This window comes from Nannobrachium achirus (assembly GCF_963921795.1).
Source record: "Nannobrachium achirus genome assembly, chromosome: 23".
Lineage (NCBI taxonomy): Eukaryota > Metazoa > Chordata > Actinopteri > Myctophiformes > Myctophidae > Nannobrachium > Nannobrachium achirus.
Window position 1 is genome coordinate 52,814,069 of NC_137830.1, and position 16,292 is coordinate 52,830,360.

At 44.9% G+C, this 16,292-nt stretch overlaps 1 protein-coding gene across 2 annotated transcripts in view; it reads left to right on the forward strand.

The window, feature by feature from the left end:
* Positions 1–16,292, forward strand: part of pacsin2 (protein kinase C and casein kinase substrate in neurons 2) — a 102,525-nt gene that overhangs the window by 41,765 nt on the left and 44,468 nt on the right. For both annotated transcript variants that reach the window (XM_080754036.1, XM_080754037.1), the window contains exon 4: positions 3,740–3,975. In XM_080754036.1, coding sequence (XP_080610162.1) covers positions 3,740–3,975 — 236 coding nt within the window. The remainder of the gene's footprint in view (positions 1–3,739; positions 3,976–16,292) is intronic.

The following is a 16,292-nucleotide window of genomic DNA, read 5'->3' on the forward strand; positions in this document are numbered from 1 at the left end:
ATGGGCCTTCTATTAGTGTGGTTGGCCAGGGCATCATCTGGGAATCAGATGTAGAGGTCAGCTCCATATATGGAGATCAGGGTGATGATCCAGTCGTCTCCATGTATGGATATCCAGGGTTTGATGAGAGTCATGATCTTCATATATGGAGATGATAGTCAGCAGTCTTGACAGTCAACCATGTGATGTAAACTATATACATTGAGGTGTTGCGGACTGACTGACTCACTGACAGACAGGATGTGCCGGTTTTCATAGTAAACTAGAAGCAGTGCTCTTCCGAGCACAGGTCTCCACCAGGCCAGGCGTCCTGGTGGTGCTACTGTATAATAGGCCAATGTAAAAAGGGTGGCATGTGTTCTTCACCTTAGATCTTTCATGGCAATCCTGCAAACTTTGGAAGCCAATATTAGCCAATCAGGATGGAATATGAAATAGCAGACGGATCGGACTTGATCACATGACTATAGAGATACTGTGTACCGATTTGCGTGATTTTTGGATAAAATCTCAAGGAGTAATGTCCAAAAATGTGTTTTACATAAGTCGGCCCAAAGGTGGCGCTATAAAATGCTGATGTGAAAAATGCAGGGCAAAGGTTTATCCTTAGCCTCTAGGGAGTGCGCTTACAAAGTTTGAAACTGATCGGTGGAGTTATAGGTAAAACCACAAATCGGCCTGTTATAGCGCCACCATGAGGCTGATTTCAAAAATTTTAAGTGGCATTTCTTCTTCAACCTAGTGGGAACGTGTGTGCGCGATTTCATGATGATTGCACTTTGCGTTTGGGATTTGAGGCATTTTGTTCCAAACGGCTCAACACACGGACGGACGGAGGGGAAAACATACTCTCCCCCATGCCTTCGGCTGGTGGAGACAACTACGATCTACGGTCGCAACTAGTAAGACGCCCTAAGGGCGATGAGCATAATATCTCCATATATGGGCATAAAAGAGACAAGGACGGAATTCATTTGCAAATCATCTCCATATATGGGCATAAAAGAGACAAGGACGAAATTCATTTGCAAATCAGGGATCTAGGTCTAAATGGACGTAGGTCTAAATGGATTAACTGTGGTGTGCCTACTTGTCTACTTGAAGGTCCACAGTACGGCTCTCTGGAGCGTAGGTCTAAATGGATTAACTGTGGTGTGTCTACTTGCAGGTCCACAGTACGTAGGTCTAAATGTACGTAGGTCTAAATGGATTAACTGTGGTGTTTCTACTTGCAGGTCCACAGTACGTAGGTCTAAATGGATTAACTGTGGTGTGCCTACTTGTCTACTTGCAGGTCCACAGTACGGCTCTCTGGAGCGTAGGTCTAAATGGATTAACTGTGGTGTGTCTACTTGCAGGTCCACAGTACGTAGGTCTAAATGGACGTAGGTCTAAATGGATTAACTGTGGTGTGCCTACTTGTCTACTTGCAGGTCCACAGTACGGTGGATTAACTTTGTGTGCCTACTTGCAGGTCCCCAGTACGGCTCTCTGGAGTGTAGGTCTAAATGGACGTAGGTCTAAATGGACGTAGGTCTAAATGGACGTAGGTCTAAATGGATTAACTGTGGTGTGCCTACTTGTCTACTTGCAGGTCCACAGTACGGCTCTCTGGAGCGTAGGTCTAAATGGACGTAGGTCTAAATGGATTAACTGTCGTGTGCCTACTTGCAGGTCCACAGTACGTAGGTCTGAATGGATTAACTGTGGTGTCTACTTGCAGGTCCACAGTACGTAGGTCTAAATGTACGTAGGTCTAAATGGATTAACTGTGGTGTTTCTACTTGCAGGTCCACAGTACGTAGGTCTAAATGGATTAACTGTGGTGTGCCTACTTGTCTACTTGCAGGTCCACAGTACGTAGGTCTAAATGGATTAACTGTGCCTACTTGCAGGTCCACAGTACGTAGGTCTAAATGGACTTGGTCTAAATGGATTAACTGTGGTGTGCCTACTTGTCTACTTGCAGGTCCACAGTACGGTGGATTAACTGTCGTGTGCCTACTTGCAGGTCCACAGTACGGTGGATTAACTGTCGTGTGCCTACTTGCAGGTCCACAGTACGGTGGATTAACTGTGGTGTGCCTACTTGTCTACTTGCAGGTCCACAGTACGGTGGATTAACTGTCGTGTGCCTACTTGCAGGTCCACAGTACGGTGGATTAACTGTCGTGTGCCTACTTGCAGGTCCACAGTACGGTGGATTAACTGTCGTGTGCCTACTTGCAGGTCCACAGTACGGTGGATTAACTGTCGTGTGCCTACTTGCCTACTTGCAGGTCCACAGTACGTAGGTCTAAATGTACGTAGGTCTAAATGGATTAACTGTGGTGTGCCTACTTGTCTACTTGCAGGTCCACAGTACGGTGGATTAACTGTCGTGTGCCTACTTGCAGGTCCACAGTACGGTGGATTAACTGTCGTGTGCCTACTTGCAGGTCCACAGTACGGTGGATTAACTGTGGTGTGCCTACTTGTCTACTTGCAGGTCCACAGGACGTAGGTCTAAATGGATTAACTGTGCCTACTTGTCTACTTGCAGGTCCACAGGACGTAGGTCTAAATGGATTAACTGTGCCTACTTGTCTACTTGCAGGTCCACAGTACGTAGGTCTAAATGGATTAACTGTGCCTACTTGCCTACTTGCAGGTCCACAGTACGTAGGTCTAAATGGACGTAGGTCTAAATGGATTAACTGTGGTGTGCCTACTTGTCTACTTGCAGGTCCACAGTACGGTGGATTAACTGTCGTGTGCCTACTTGCAGGTCCACAGTACGGTGGATTAACTGTCGTGTGCCTACTTGCAGGTCCACAGTACGGTGGATTAACTGTGGTGTGCCTACTTGTCTACTTGCAGGTCCACAGTACGGTGGATTAACTGTCGTGTGCCTACTTGCAGGTCCACAGTACGGTGGATTAACTGTCGTGTGCCTACTTGCAGGTCCACAGTACGGTGGATTAACTGTCGTGTGCCTACTTGCAGGTCCACAGTACGGTGGATTAACTGTCGTGTGCCTACTTGCCTACTTGCAGGTCCACAGTACGTAGGTCTAAATGGACGTAGGTCTAAATGGATTAACTGTGGTGTGCCTACTTGTCTACTTGCAGGTCCACAGTACGGTGGATTAACTGTCGTGTGCCTACTTGCAGGTCCACAGTACGGTGGATTAACTGTCGTGTGCCTACTTGCAGGTCCACAGTACGGTGGATTAACTGTGGTGTGCCTACTTGTCTACTTGCAGGTCCACAGTACGTAGGTCTAAATGGATTAACTGTGCCTACTTGTCTACTTGCAGGTCCACAGTACGTAGGTCTAAATGGATTAACTGTGCCTACTTGTCTACTTGCAGGTCCACAGTACGTAGGTCTAAATGGATTAACTGTGCCTACTTGTCTACTTGCAGGTCCACAGTACGTAGGTCTAAATGGATTAACTGTGCCTTCTTGTCTACTAGCAGGTCCACAGTACGTAGGTCTAAATGGACGTAGGTCTAAATGGACGTAGGTCTAAATGGATTAACTGTGCCTACTTGCCTACTTGCAGGTCCACAGTACGTAGGTCTAAATGGATTAACTGTGGTGTGTCTACTTGTCTACTTGCAGGTCCACAGTACGTAGGTCTAAATGGATTAACTGTGGTGTGCCTACTTGTCTACTTGCAGGTCCACAGTACGTAGGTCTAAATGGACGTAGGTCTAAATGGATTAACTGTGGTGTGCCTACTTGTCTACTTGCAGGTCCACAGTACGGCTCTCTGGAGCGAGCGTGGGCCGCCCTGTGCACAGAGGCGGAGAAGGTAAGCGAGCTGCACATGGAGGTGAAGGCGTCGCTGATGGGCGAGGACTACGAGAAGCTGAAGAACTGGCAGAAAGACGCCTTCCACAAGCAGATGATCGGAGGATACAAGGAGACCAAGGAGGCTGACGACGGCTTCCGCAAAGCACAGAAACCCTGGGCCAAGAAACTCCGAGAGGTCAGCATGACGCAGCGCACGACACGACACGCAGGGGCTTTGGCTTTACATCCATGGGGGCAGAGTCTAGACTAGAGCAGTGGTAATCAACCTGTGGGTCAGGACCCCCAGGGGGGTCCCCAAATTATTTTGGGGGGTCCCCAGATGATTAACTTAGTATGGAACATTGTTTTCTCTCTCAGTAGTAAAATAAAATAACATAAAGTTTAAGTGTATAGAGGGTATCTGCACATTTCTAAAGTGACAATTTAAGGACTTTAATACCTCTAAAATGACAAATTAAACATTGGCCAAATTGTCAAATATTAGAGTCAGAAATTGTGAAAATAGCAGATCTACATGCTCACAACGCCTCGCAACGCAGATCGGCTATTTTCACAATAGAACCGTGTTAGACAAAATGTAATGCCTCAGCTCTTAATGCTCATCAGGATGGGGGGGGGGGGGGTCCCCAGGGGGGGGGGGGTCCCAGTTAAAATATGATTATTTTGGGGGTCGCGGCCTGAAAAGGTTGAGAACCACTGGTCTAGACTAGAGCAGTGGTTCTCAACCGTTTCAGGCCAAGGACCCCTTAGTTGAGAGAGAGATGAAGCAGGGACCCCTTAGTTGAGAGAGAGATGAAGCAGGGACCCCTTAGTTGAGAGAGAGATGAAGCAGGGACCCCTTAGTTGAGAGAGAGATGAAGCAGGGACCCCTTAGTTGAGAGAGAGATGAAGCAGGGACCCCTTAGTTGAGAGAGAGATGAAGCAGGGACCCCTTAGCTGAGAGAGAGATGAAGCAGGGACCCCTTAGCTGAGAGAGAGATGAAGCAGGGACCCCTTAGTTGAGAGAGAGATGAAGCAGGGACCCCTTAGTTGAGAGAGAGATGAAGCAGGGACCCCTTAGTTGAGAGAGAGATGAAGCAGGGACCCCTTAGCTGAGAGAGAGATGAAGCAGGGACCCCTTAGTTGAGAGAGAGATGAAGCAGGGACCCCTTAGCTGAGAGAGAGATGAAGCAGGGACCCCTTAGCTGAGAGAGAGATGAAGCAGGGACCCCTTAGTTGAGAGAGAGATGAAGCAGGGACCCCTTAGTTGAGAGAGAGATGAAGCAGGGACCCCTTAGTTGAGAGAGAGATGAAGCAGGGACCCCTTAGTTGAGAGAGAGATGAAGCAGGGACCCCTTAGCTGAGAGAGAGATGAAGCAGGGACCCCTTAGCTGAGAGAGAGATGAAGCAGGGACCCCTTAGCAGAGAGAGAGATGAAGCAGGGACCCCTTAGCAGAGAGAGAGATGAAGCAGGGACCCCTTAGCAGAGAGAGAGATGAAGCAGGGACCCCTTAGCTGAGAGAGATGAAGCAGGGACCCCTTAGTTGAGAGAGAGATGAAGCAGGGACCCCTTAGTTGAGAGAGAGATGAAGCAGGGACCCCTTAGTTGAGAGAGAGATGAAGCAGGGACCCCTTAGTTGAGAGAGAGATGAAGCAGGGACCCCTTAGTTGAGAGAGAGATGAAGCAGGGACCCCTTAGTTGAGAGAGAGATGAAGCAGGGACCCCTTAGCTGAGAGGGAGATGAAGCAGGGACCCCTTAGCTGAGAGAGAGATGAAGCAGGGACCCCTTAGTTGAGAGAGAGATGAAGCAGGGACCCCTTAGTTGAGAGAGAGATGAAGCAGGGACCCCTTAGCTGAGAGAGAGATGAAGCAGGGACCCCTTAGTTGAGAGAGAGATGAAGCAGGGACCCCTTAGCTGAGAGAGAGATGAAGCAGGGACCCCTTAGCTGAGAGAGAGATGAAGCAGGGACCCCTTAGTTGAGAGAGAGATGAAGCAGGGACCCCTTAGTTGAGAGAGAGATGAAGCAGGGACCCCTTAGTTGAGAGAGAGATGAAGCAGGGACCCCTTAGCTGAGAGAGAGATGAAGCAGGGACCCCTTAGCTGAGAGAGAGATGAAGCAGGGACCCCTTAGCTGAGAGAGAGATGAAGCAGGGACCCCTTAGCAGAGAGAGAGATGAAGCAGGGACCCCTTAGCAGAGAGAGAGATGAAGCAGGGACCCCTTAGCAGAGAGAGAGATGAAGCAGGGACCCCTTAGCTGAGAGAGATGAAGCAGGGACCCCTTAGTTGAGAGAGAGATGAAGCAGGGACCCCTTAGTTGAGAGAGAGATGAAGCAGGGACCCCTTAGCTGAGAGAGAGATGAAGCAGGGACCCCTTAGCTGAGAGAGAGATGAAGCAGGGACCCCTTAGCTGAGAGAGAGATGAAGCAGGGACCCCTTAGCTGAGAGAGAGATGAAGCAGGGACCCCCACTACATATTGTATAAATGTGTGGATAGAGATGGATTCATAGACATGTTTGACAGAACATCAGTCTGTGTTGGATTCGTGTTTTTAGTTAACTTCACCTTTCACTCTGTACTTGGTCTGCTTTTTTTTCAATTCTACACCAAACCTATTTGCCAAAAATAGCCAGATCTACAAGCTCACAGCACAGCACTCGGTGCCACATCTACAAGCTTGTAGATCTGCTATTTTCGGCTAAAGTTCTCCTCAGAATAGGGATGCGAGGGTTCAAGTTGTTCATTTAAAAAAATGATCCTATCACAAAGCCCCCCTGTAGTAACTCTGAGGACCCCCTAGGGGTCCCGGACCCCCTGTTGAAGACCCCTGGTCTAGAGCTGTGGTTCTCAACCTTTTCAGACCAGTGACCCCCCCAGTGACCCCCCCCCCCCCCCCCACCCCCATTTCATTACATTTAGTTTGACACGATCTATTCCATTGTGAAAATAGCAGATCTAAATGCTCACAATACCAACGCTAGGCGGCGTTGTGAGCATGTAGATCGGCTATTTTCACAATTTCTGCCTCTAATATTTGACAATTTTACCAATGTTTGTTGAGAGATACTAAAATGTCTTTAAAGTCCTTAAATTGTCACTTTAGAAATGTGCAGATAGCCTGTATACATTTATACTGTATGTTGGTCTGTATACTGTTGAGTGAGAGAAAACACACACACACACACACACACACACACACACACACACACACACACACACACACACACACACACACACACACACACACACGCACACACATGTACAATTCTGATGTCAGCATTCAGGTTATGTTTGCCAGCTTACAAACAAAATGATCTTAGCATGAATGACTTCTACCTCAGCAGTTTTACCCTTCAGTTGACAGGATTAAATGAGACCGCCTCGCCACGGTTCATGTTTGTCATCTTTTAGCTCTATGACTACCGACAAACAACAGAGCACCACATTAGTGGCATTATTACATGAGACTGAATTTCCCCCTTGGGATAATAAAGGTACCCATCTATCTACTATTAATTAACCAATTTCACCCTAGCATCACTATGTTGGGCATATTATTATAACCAAGAATATTCCAAAATGTTTCAAGAGTTTTCCAGTTTATAGAAGAAAATTAGATTTGATATCTCTCAAATAGCCAAAGTATAAAATGGGGCGTATGCTAGCTAGTCCTGTCCTTTTTTACCCTCCACACTTAAATAACTTTGCTCAAAATAACCTTTTTTGGCAAATATCTTGTAGTCCAGTGTTTCTCAACCACTGTGCCTGGGGACCTTCGGTGTGCCCCTGAGAAGGGTCAAATGTGCCCCTTGAAACTGCTTAAAAGCCAGTATTGTATTTATCATTTTAAAAATGATTTAAACTAGTGAAAACAGCCGATCTACAAGCACACAACGCCTCGCGGTGCGAGGCGTTGTGTGCTTGTAGATCTGCTGTTTTCACTAGCCTGATTTCAGACTCTACGCTGGGGCTTGAGTCTGAACTTGTGGCCATTCTATTTGATTGAAAAGGGGAGGGGATTTAAAATTTGAAATTCCCAATCACAAGAGATCTGGTGGGAGGGGTTGTGTTTGACTTTTGCACACAAAACATTCCCTCCTCCCCCTCCCCTCAATGACATACACCAAACAGGTCATTGTCTTTGATGTTTCATTGATTAGAGAGAATCACTAACGAGCTATTCGACACTTGTATGGCTCAATCAATGACTGCAGTTCGGAGCCCTTTGAAGTTCAAAGGGAGCAATTAACACTAATAGTGCCTCTTAATCTGAAGGTTGCTTGGTGCCTCGGTGCCACGCCGTTTCCTCCATAGGCCGTCGCTATTATTTTGAAGGGCTGGAAGGGGGTTGTTTTTGTTTTTTTTGGATTATCACTTGACGGCAACGATTACGTCATCTAGTCACATGACAGTGTGGGTCCAGAAGAGAATCATGGCTGCGCCCATCCCGAGTCCACAGTGTGCAGAGTGGAGACCCCTCTTTGTATACAAATGTCTGTTATGAGTTAATGAAGTTTCTTTATGGGCCTCTCAATGGATTTACTATGGAGGAGCTTCACTTCGCGTGCACGCCCGACGTGCGTTTTAAACAAATCGCGGACATTACCGATGCGGGCGGGAGCGGACCGACGTACTGTAAGTAATTATACCTTTACTGTATATACAGTAAGATTGACAGTCCTCACCGTCAACGGCGCCATGGTATTAACCCTTTCAATGACGGTGAGCGCCGTCAACAGCAGCAGAACAGTTAAGAACTCTGATGAGCCACGCAGCCACCCCTCCCTCCACTGTTTCTGTTGATTTTCAAAAGTTAGACGCGCCCCTCCTCCGCATTGCATTGATTTCATTGGTCGGTTTCGGTCGGTTTGAGAAGCTTTCGGTAGCAAGAGACACGTCATATGACACATCCAGACCAAGAGATGCAGTTCACTCAGAGAGTGGGCGGGTCTATTGGCTGGAGCCAGGCTATGTTTTCACTACTGTTGTGCGACAGCCTTGTATGATGAAGCAGGGCTTTACTTTGCGAAGAAACGTACAAATTTGAAACTTGGAAATACAAGGTTTCTTCACCAACAGTGATTATATTTACACCTCCGTATTATGTTGGTGTGACCATGGATTCTTGGGACATGAAAAGTGTGCCCATGCTGTTGTAGTAGATCTAGTTTCTCTTTATTTCTGTTTTCTGTTGGCTATTTTCAGCAGACAGCAGAACAGGGCTGTGAAAGCCAGGTGGGTTCAGGCGGTGGTATCTGTTCCTCAGGCAGCGTCAAGGACCCACAAGCCCAAAAGCTCAAGGAATAGGGGTGATACCTGTGATGTCTTGCCGTACTTTTTATTTCTGTTTTATCTATTAGTTTGTTCATTAAGGTTGACAGAATGACAGGCCTGCTCTGCCGGAAACATCGCGAAAAAAAGTTATGGCCATTTGTATATTCACTGTCCCATCAACTTCACTATACAGGAAATTAAAAATATTAAAAAAAGAAAATAAATGTGCTTTAAGTAGCATGTGAGGGGTCAAACTAGGGGTTCTTTATGATTCTGAATCCATTGCAAGCATTTGTTTTGCATGAAAAACATTCCTAGGGCAAAATATCGGCCCCCCAAAGCTGTGAAAAGTGAAGATTCTTTGATGACTCATCACTTTTTTACAATTTTGGAGGGCAAAATTTTGCCCAAGGAATGTTTTTCATGCAAAACAAATGCTTGCAATGGATTCAGAATCATGAAGAACCCCTAGTTTGACCCCTCACATGCTACTTAAAGCACATTTATTTTTTGTATTCTTTTCCTGTATAGTGAAGTCGATAGGACAGTGAATATACAAATGGCCATAACTTTTTTTCGCGATGTTTCCGGCAGAGCAGGCCTCTCTTTCTGTGGACCTTAACACATCTACTGCCTCTTAATCTGAAGGTTGCTTGGTGCCTCGGTGCCACGTGGTTTCCTCCATAGGCCGCCGCTATTATTTTGAAGGGCTGGAAGGGGGTTGTTTTTGTTTTTTTGGATTATCACTTGACGGCAACGATTACGTCATCTAGTCACATGACAGTGTGGGACAAGAAGAGGGAAGATGGCTGCGCCCTGCCTTGTGCCTTGTTTACATTTAGATCTGCTGCAAAATGTCTCAAAATGGCTATTTTGTTTAAATGAAGTTTCTTTATGGGCCTCTCCATTGACTTAACATTGAGGAGCTTCACTTCGCGTGCACGCCCAACGTGCGTTGTAAACAAATCGCCGACATTACCGATGCGAGCGGGACCGGAGCGACATTAAGTAAGTAATAATATCTTTACTGTATATACAGTAAGATTCACAGTCCTCACCGTCAACGGCGCCATGGTATTAACCCTTTCAATGACGGTGAGGACTGTCAACGGCGGCGAAAAAGTTAATGACCAAACTAATAGATAAAATATAAATAAAAAGTACGGCAGAACATCACAGGTCCTCTCCCATTATCAGGGACTGGGTCCCTGACTACTGTCAGAGAGAGGAAGCAGAAATGAGCTCTGTAGCCTAAATATAACCTAACCAAACAACCAGCACCCAGTTCCCTTCTAGCACCTGTCAGGAGACAGAAGGGACATTTAACTGTTCTGCTGCCCTTGACGATCCTCACCGTCATTAAAACCGGTTACTACACGACGCCATTGACAGCGCTCACCGTCAATCTTACTGTATTCAAAGAAAAGTTAACCTTTCATACCCTGCAGCACTAATTGTGTTAACAGTAATAGTGGGAGAAATATGTAACAAAAATAGGCTAATGTGTTCACTTCCGGCAGAAAGCGTGAAAATTTGCACCTAGGGGTATTTTTGTGCGCCGAATTCAAAAATTGACGGTCCCAAGCACTTTTCCCATGGGATCTGGTGGCTCTAATTCACTTACCATACAGGGAAAAAAGACCCCCCTTTAAATAGCACGTGAGGGGTCTATCTAGGGGGTTTTCATGATTCTGAATCCATTGCAAGCATTTGTTTTGCACGAAAAACATTCCTTGGGCTAAAAATGGACCCTACACAACTGTGAAAAGTGATGACTCATCACTAAACCATAGTTTTGTGGGGTCCATTTCTTGCCCAAGGAATGTTTTTGTGCAAAACGAATGCTTGGAATGGATTCAGAATCATGAAAACCCCCTAGATAGACCCCTCACATGCTACTTAAAGAAGATTTTTGGGGGGTCTTTTTTTCCTAACCCTAACCCTATGGTAAGTGAATTAGAGAAAAGTAAATTTCAGAAAAGTGCTTGGGACCGTCAATTTTTTAATTCAGCGCACAAAAATACCCCTAGGTGCAAATTTTCACGCTTTCTGCCGGAAGTGAACACCTTTTTCACATATTTCTCCCACTAATGTTTGTGTGTCTTTTATCTGGATGACTGGATCCATCGGTGGGAAGTTTTGCACGCACACTCCCCAAAGACCAAGGGAAAACACAAAGTGCCCTGCATCTTTTCACTATAGCGCCACCAAGAGGCCGTTTTTTGCAGAACACATTACTCTTATAGATTTTGTCCAAACATCATGCACATAATCTCTATTATAGTCAAGCGATCAAGCCGGATCTGATTTTTCATATTATATCATACTTCACATTAACACAAACTCTGCCATCAAAATACCCCTTTGTACCCCTTCTCTGCCATGCCCGTAGAGCCCGTAAATGTAATAAAAATTAATTAAAAAAATGTTTTTATCGAAGCGCAACTAAAATAGGCCGGAACTAATGCTCCGTGATCGGTTTCTACACAGACACATTATTGAGCGGACAACTTTAACATTGAAGTCCCTGAACCGGAAGCGGAAGTCCGTCCTCTATTTTGGCCCAGCTTACTGTCTGCACTCCGCGGCTTACAGATGGAGAACTTATTGATCAATTGAAAAAGTTTCAACGGATTCGAGAAGCTGATGGAATACGCGAACACACGATGCATAGCAGTGTCCGATCACGCACGATGGGAACTGGACGAGCGCCCACGTTAACCGGTAGGAGAAGCCGGCAGTGAAAGACATAGAGAAATTAACTCATTCCCTGCCAGGCCCGATAGTCCCGAGATTATTCCAATGTCTTTCCCCGCCAGGCCCGATAGTCCCGAGAATAAAAAAATAAATAAAAAAAATAAAAAAAATAAAAAAATAAAAAAAATGTTTTTGACCCCAAAAAAATGGAGTAGGCATGATAGCAATCGCGAAATTGCATGTTTAACCCCCATAGCAACCCCATCTTTCAAGCATGGCAGCCATTTTGGCAGCCATCTTTGTTAAACATAGTGGCTGTTATCTCATGAATGCCTGAACGGATTTCCATTCGGATTTTTTTGTTTGAAAGCTGTGAGCAATGTGGACACACGTGGTGCATTATCTAGGCATGGGTGTGCATGATCCGTGCACACCCAATTACATGGAAGTCTATGGAGACGAATGGCAGGTGGGAGTACGGAGGTATGTTAAAATGGCGGTCAATGTGTTAACGGGCTTTACGGCCGTAAACCGTTGGAACCCTTGCATTTGTAAAACAGAAAAAAAACGAAAAAAATCTTCCAGAAGCTTGGCAAATGAAAACAAACATTCAGTATTTGGTTTGCAGAGGAACACAACATAAAACTAGAATAAATACAGAATCCTGGATCATTCTACACAGAAACTTGCATAAATACTTAAATACATGTAGTTGAATTTCAATCAGGCTATTATTCACCTGGAACTCACCTATGGTGAGTCCAAATTGACTTTAAAGGAGTAGTTCACCCCCAAAATGACTTTTTTTCTATTGATTAGTCATGCCATGGAGTTCAATAATATTTTTAGTTTTTTGTCGCATTCCTAAGACAAAAATGTGATAACAATAAATTTACCCCATTCGTTCCGGATGGGGACCCGTTTCGAAAAGGGTCCCCATCCGGAATCAATGGGGGTAAATTTACTCAAATCAAATTTTTGTCTTAGGAATGTGACAAAAACCAAAAAATATTATTGAACTCTACTCTCCATGGCATGACTAATCAATAGAAAAAAAGTCATTTTGGGGGTGAACTACTCCTTTAATCTTTAGTAAGCACTAATGCACCCAGTTTAATCTTTAGTAAGCACTAATGCACCCAGTTTAAATGGAGTAAATCCTCATTCTGCTGTCTTGTGTCACACTGAGCATGGACCAAATAAAAAGGAGAGAATTGTCAGGAGGTCGGAGGTCAGATTGTATCCAAACATGGCCAATCTGAAGGCTCCAAGTGTCTCCAGAGACCTTGATGTTCCTTCACTGTGCACAATCTATCTAGACTGTTGTGTGTTGTTGTTGTTGTTGTTTTAACAAATGCAAGGGTGGCAATACCTTTAGCCACGACTGTACACTCAACTACAGATTCCACTCACCTCTCACCTATAGTGACTGAATTCCCAACATTGCTGGCCCACAATAACCTACCTGACCTGGCGGAGAACTGTGCTCCGAGGAGCACTTTGTATAGTTTATTATCATTATTATTTGATGTTTCTGTTGCCACATTAACCCTGGCATCGTTATGTTGAGCATGCCCTGGCATTAACCCTGGCATCCTTATGTTGGGCATGCTCTGGCATTAACCCTGGCATCCTTATGTTGGGCATGCTCTGGCATTAACCCTGGCATCCTTATGTTGGGCATGCTCTGGCATTAACCCTGGCATCCTTATGTTGAGCATGCCCTGGCATTAACCCTGGCATCCTTATGTTGGGCATGCTCTGGCATTAACCCTGGCATCCTTATGTTGGGCATGCTCTGGCATTAACCCTGGCATCCTTATGTTGGGCATGCTCTGGCATTAACCCTGGCATCCTTATGTTGAGCATGCCCTGGCATTAACCCTGGCATCCTTATGTTGGGCATGCCCTGGCATTAACCCTGGCATCCTTATGTTGGGCATGCTCTGGCATTAACCCTGGCATCCTTATGTTGGGCATGCTCTGGCATTAACCCTGGCATCCTTATGTTGAGCATGCCCTGGCATTAACCCTGGCATCCTTATGTTGGGCATGCTCTGGCATTAACCCTGGCATCCTTATGTTGGGCATGCTCTGGCATTAACCCTGGCATTAACCCTGGCATCCTTATGTTGGGCATGCTCTGGCATTAACCCTGGCATTAACCCTGGCATCCTTATGTTGAGCATGCTCTGGCATTAACCCTGGCATCCTTATGTTGAGCATGCTCTGGCATTAACCCTGGCATTAACCCTGGCATCCTTATGTTGAGCATGCTCTGGCATTAACCCTGGCATCCTTATGTTGAGCATGCCCTGGCATTAACCCTGGCATCCTTATGTTGGGCATGCCCTGGCATTAACCCTGGCATCCTTATGTTGGGCATGCTCTGGCATTAACCCTGGCATCCTTATGTTGAGCATGCTCTGGCATTAACCCTGGCATCCTTATGTTGAGCATGCTCTGGCATTAACCCTGGCATTAACCCTGGCATTAACCCTGGCATCCTTATGTTGAGCATGCTCTGGCATTAACCCTGGCATCCTTATGTTGGGCATGCCCTGGCATTAACCCTGGCATCCGTATGTTGGGCATGCTCTGGCATTAACCCTGGCATCCGTATGTTGGGCATGCCCTGGCATTAACCCTGGCATTAACCCTGGCATCCTTATGTTGAGCATGCCCTGGCATTAACCCTGGCATCCGTATGTTGGGCATGCCCTGGCATTAACCCTGGCATCCGTATGTTGAGCATGCTCTGGCATTAACCCTGGCATCCTTATGTTGAGCATGCCCTGGCATTAACCCTGGCATCCGTATGTTGAGCATGCCCTGGCATTAACCCTGGCATTAACCCTGGCATCCTTATGTTGAGCATGCTCTGGCATTAACCCTGGCATCCTTATGTTGGGCCTGCCATTACAGGCTAAATATCTCAACATGGAAATACGCCCTCGAGCGCTACTGTGTTTTTATCCAATTCACAGATACAGTATGTTTATGTACTGTATATTTTAGCAGCATGTTTACCAGACCTGTGTGCAAGCGACATACTGTACGTGCGTGTGTGTGCGTGCGTGCGTGCGTGTGTGCGTGTGCGTGTGTGTGTGTGTGTGTGTGTGTGTGTGTGTGTGTGTGTGTGTGTGTGTACGTGCGTGCACAGACTGCACACTAAGGCTGGGAGATATTAGGAAAACCTTTAATATTCAATAACATTGTTGAATACCTGGATAAGATCATATTACTGTTGAATACCTCGATATCCATCATATTACTGAATACCTCGATATCCATCATATTACTGTTGAATACCTCGATATCGATCATATTACTGTTGAATACCTCGATATCGATCATATTACTGTTGAATACCTCGATATCGATCATATTACTGTTGAATACCTCGATATCGATCATATTACTGTTGAATACCTCGATATCGATCATATTACTGTTGAATACCTCGATATCGATCATATTACTCACGATATTAGTAAAAAACAATTGCATTGTACAGTTTTTAATGTTTTTCTGTTTTAGGTCCACTGCCTGCCTAACCCAGATAATGAATATCATATCCATGCATGCACACTGCACAGTACACATAGAATAAAGACATTAAATGAATATCATATCCATGCATGCACACTGCACAGTACACATAGAATAAAGACATTAAATGAATATCATATCCATGCATGCACACTGCACAGTACACATAGAATACAGACATTAAATATATCATATCCATGCATGCACACTGCACAGTGCACATAGAATACAGACATTAAATATATCATATCCATGCATGCACACTGCACAGTACACATAGAATAAAGACATTAAATGAATATCATATCCATGCATGCACACTGCACAGTACACATAGAATAAAGACATTAAATGAATATCATATCCATGCATGCACACTGCACAGTACACATAGAATAAATACATTAAATGAATATCATATCCATGCATGCACACTGCACAGTACACATAGAATAAAGACATTAAATGAATATCATATCCATGCATGCACACTGCACAGCACACATAGAATAAAGACATTAAATGAATATCATATCCATGCATGCACACTGCACAGTACACATAGAATAAAGACATTAAATGAATATCATATCCATGCATGCACACTGCACAGTACACATAGAATAAAGACATTAAATGCCTTTATTTCCATTTTCCAGCAATGGTTTTATTGAAATAACCACACCTGGTTACAGATGGACTGCTTTGTTGCATGTGCTACGTGCATGCATAGTGTGTCTGTTAATTAATTTGACACATTCACCAATACCTCATTTCAAGCTGTCTTCGTCGGTATGTATACCTCGCATGTTGATACCTCGATGAAGGTACATTTTTGATATACTTATCCATCTAAAAATAATAATAATATTGTGTATATATTTTTTGAAACTTTTACATATTCTAGAACATGCAGTGAAAATGCTGAATTTTTATTGCATACAGAATCAGATACAGCTCATGAATATCAAAAGTCCATATTTCAAAAT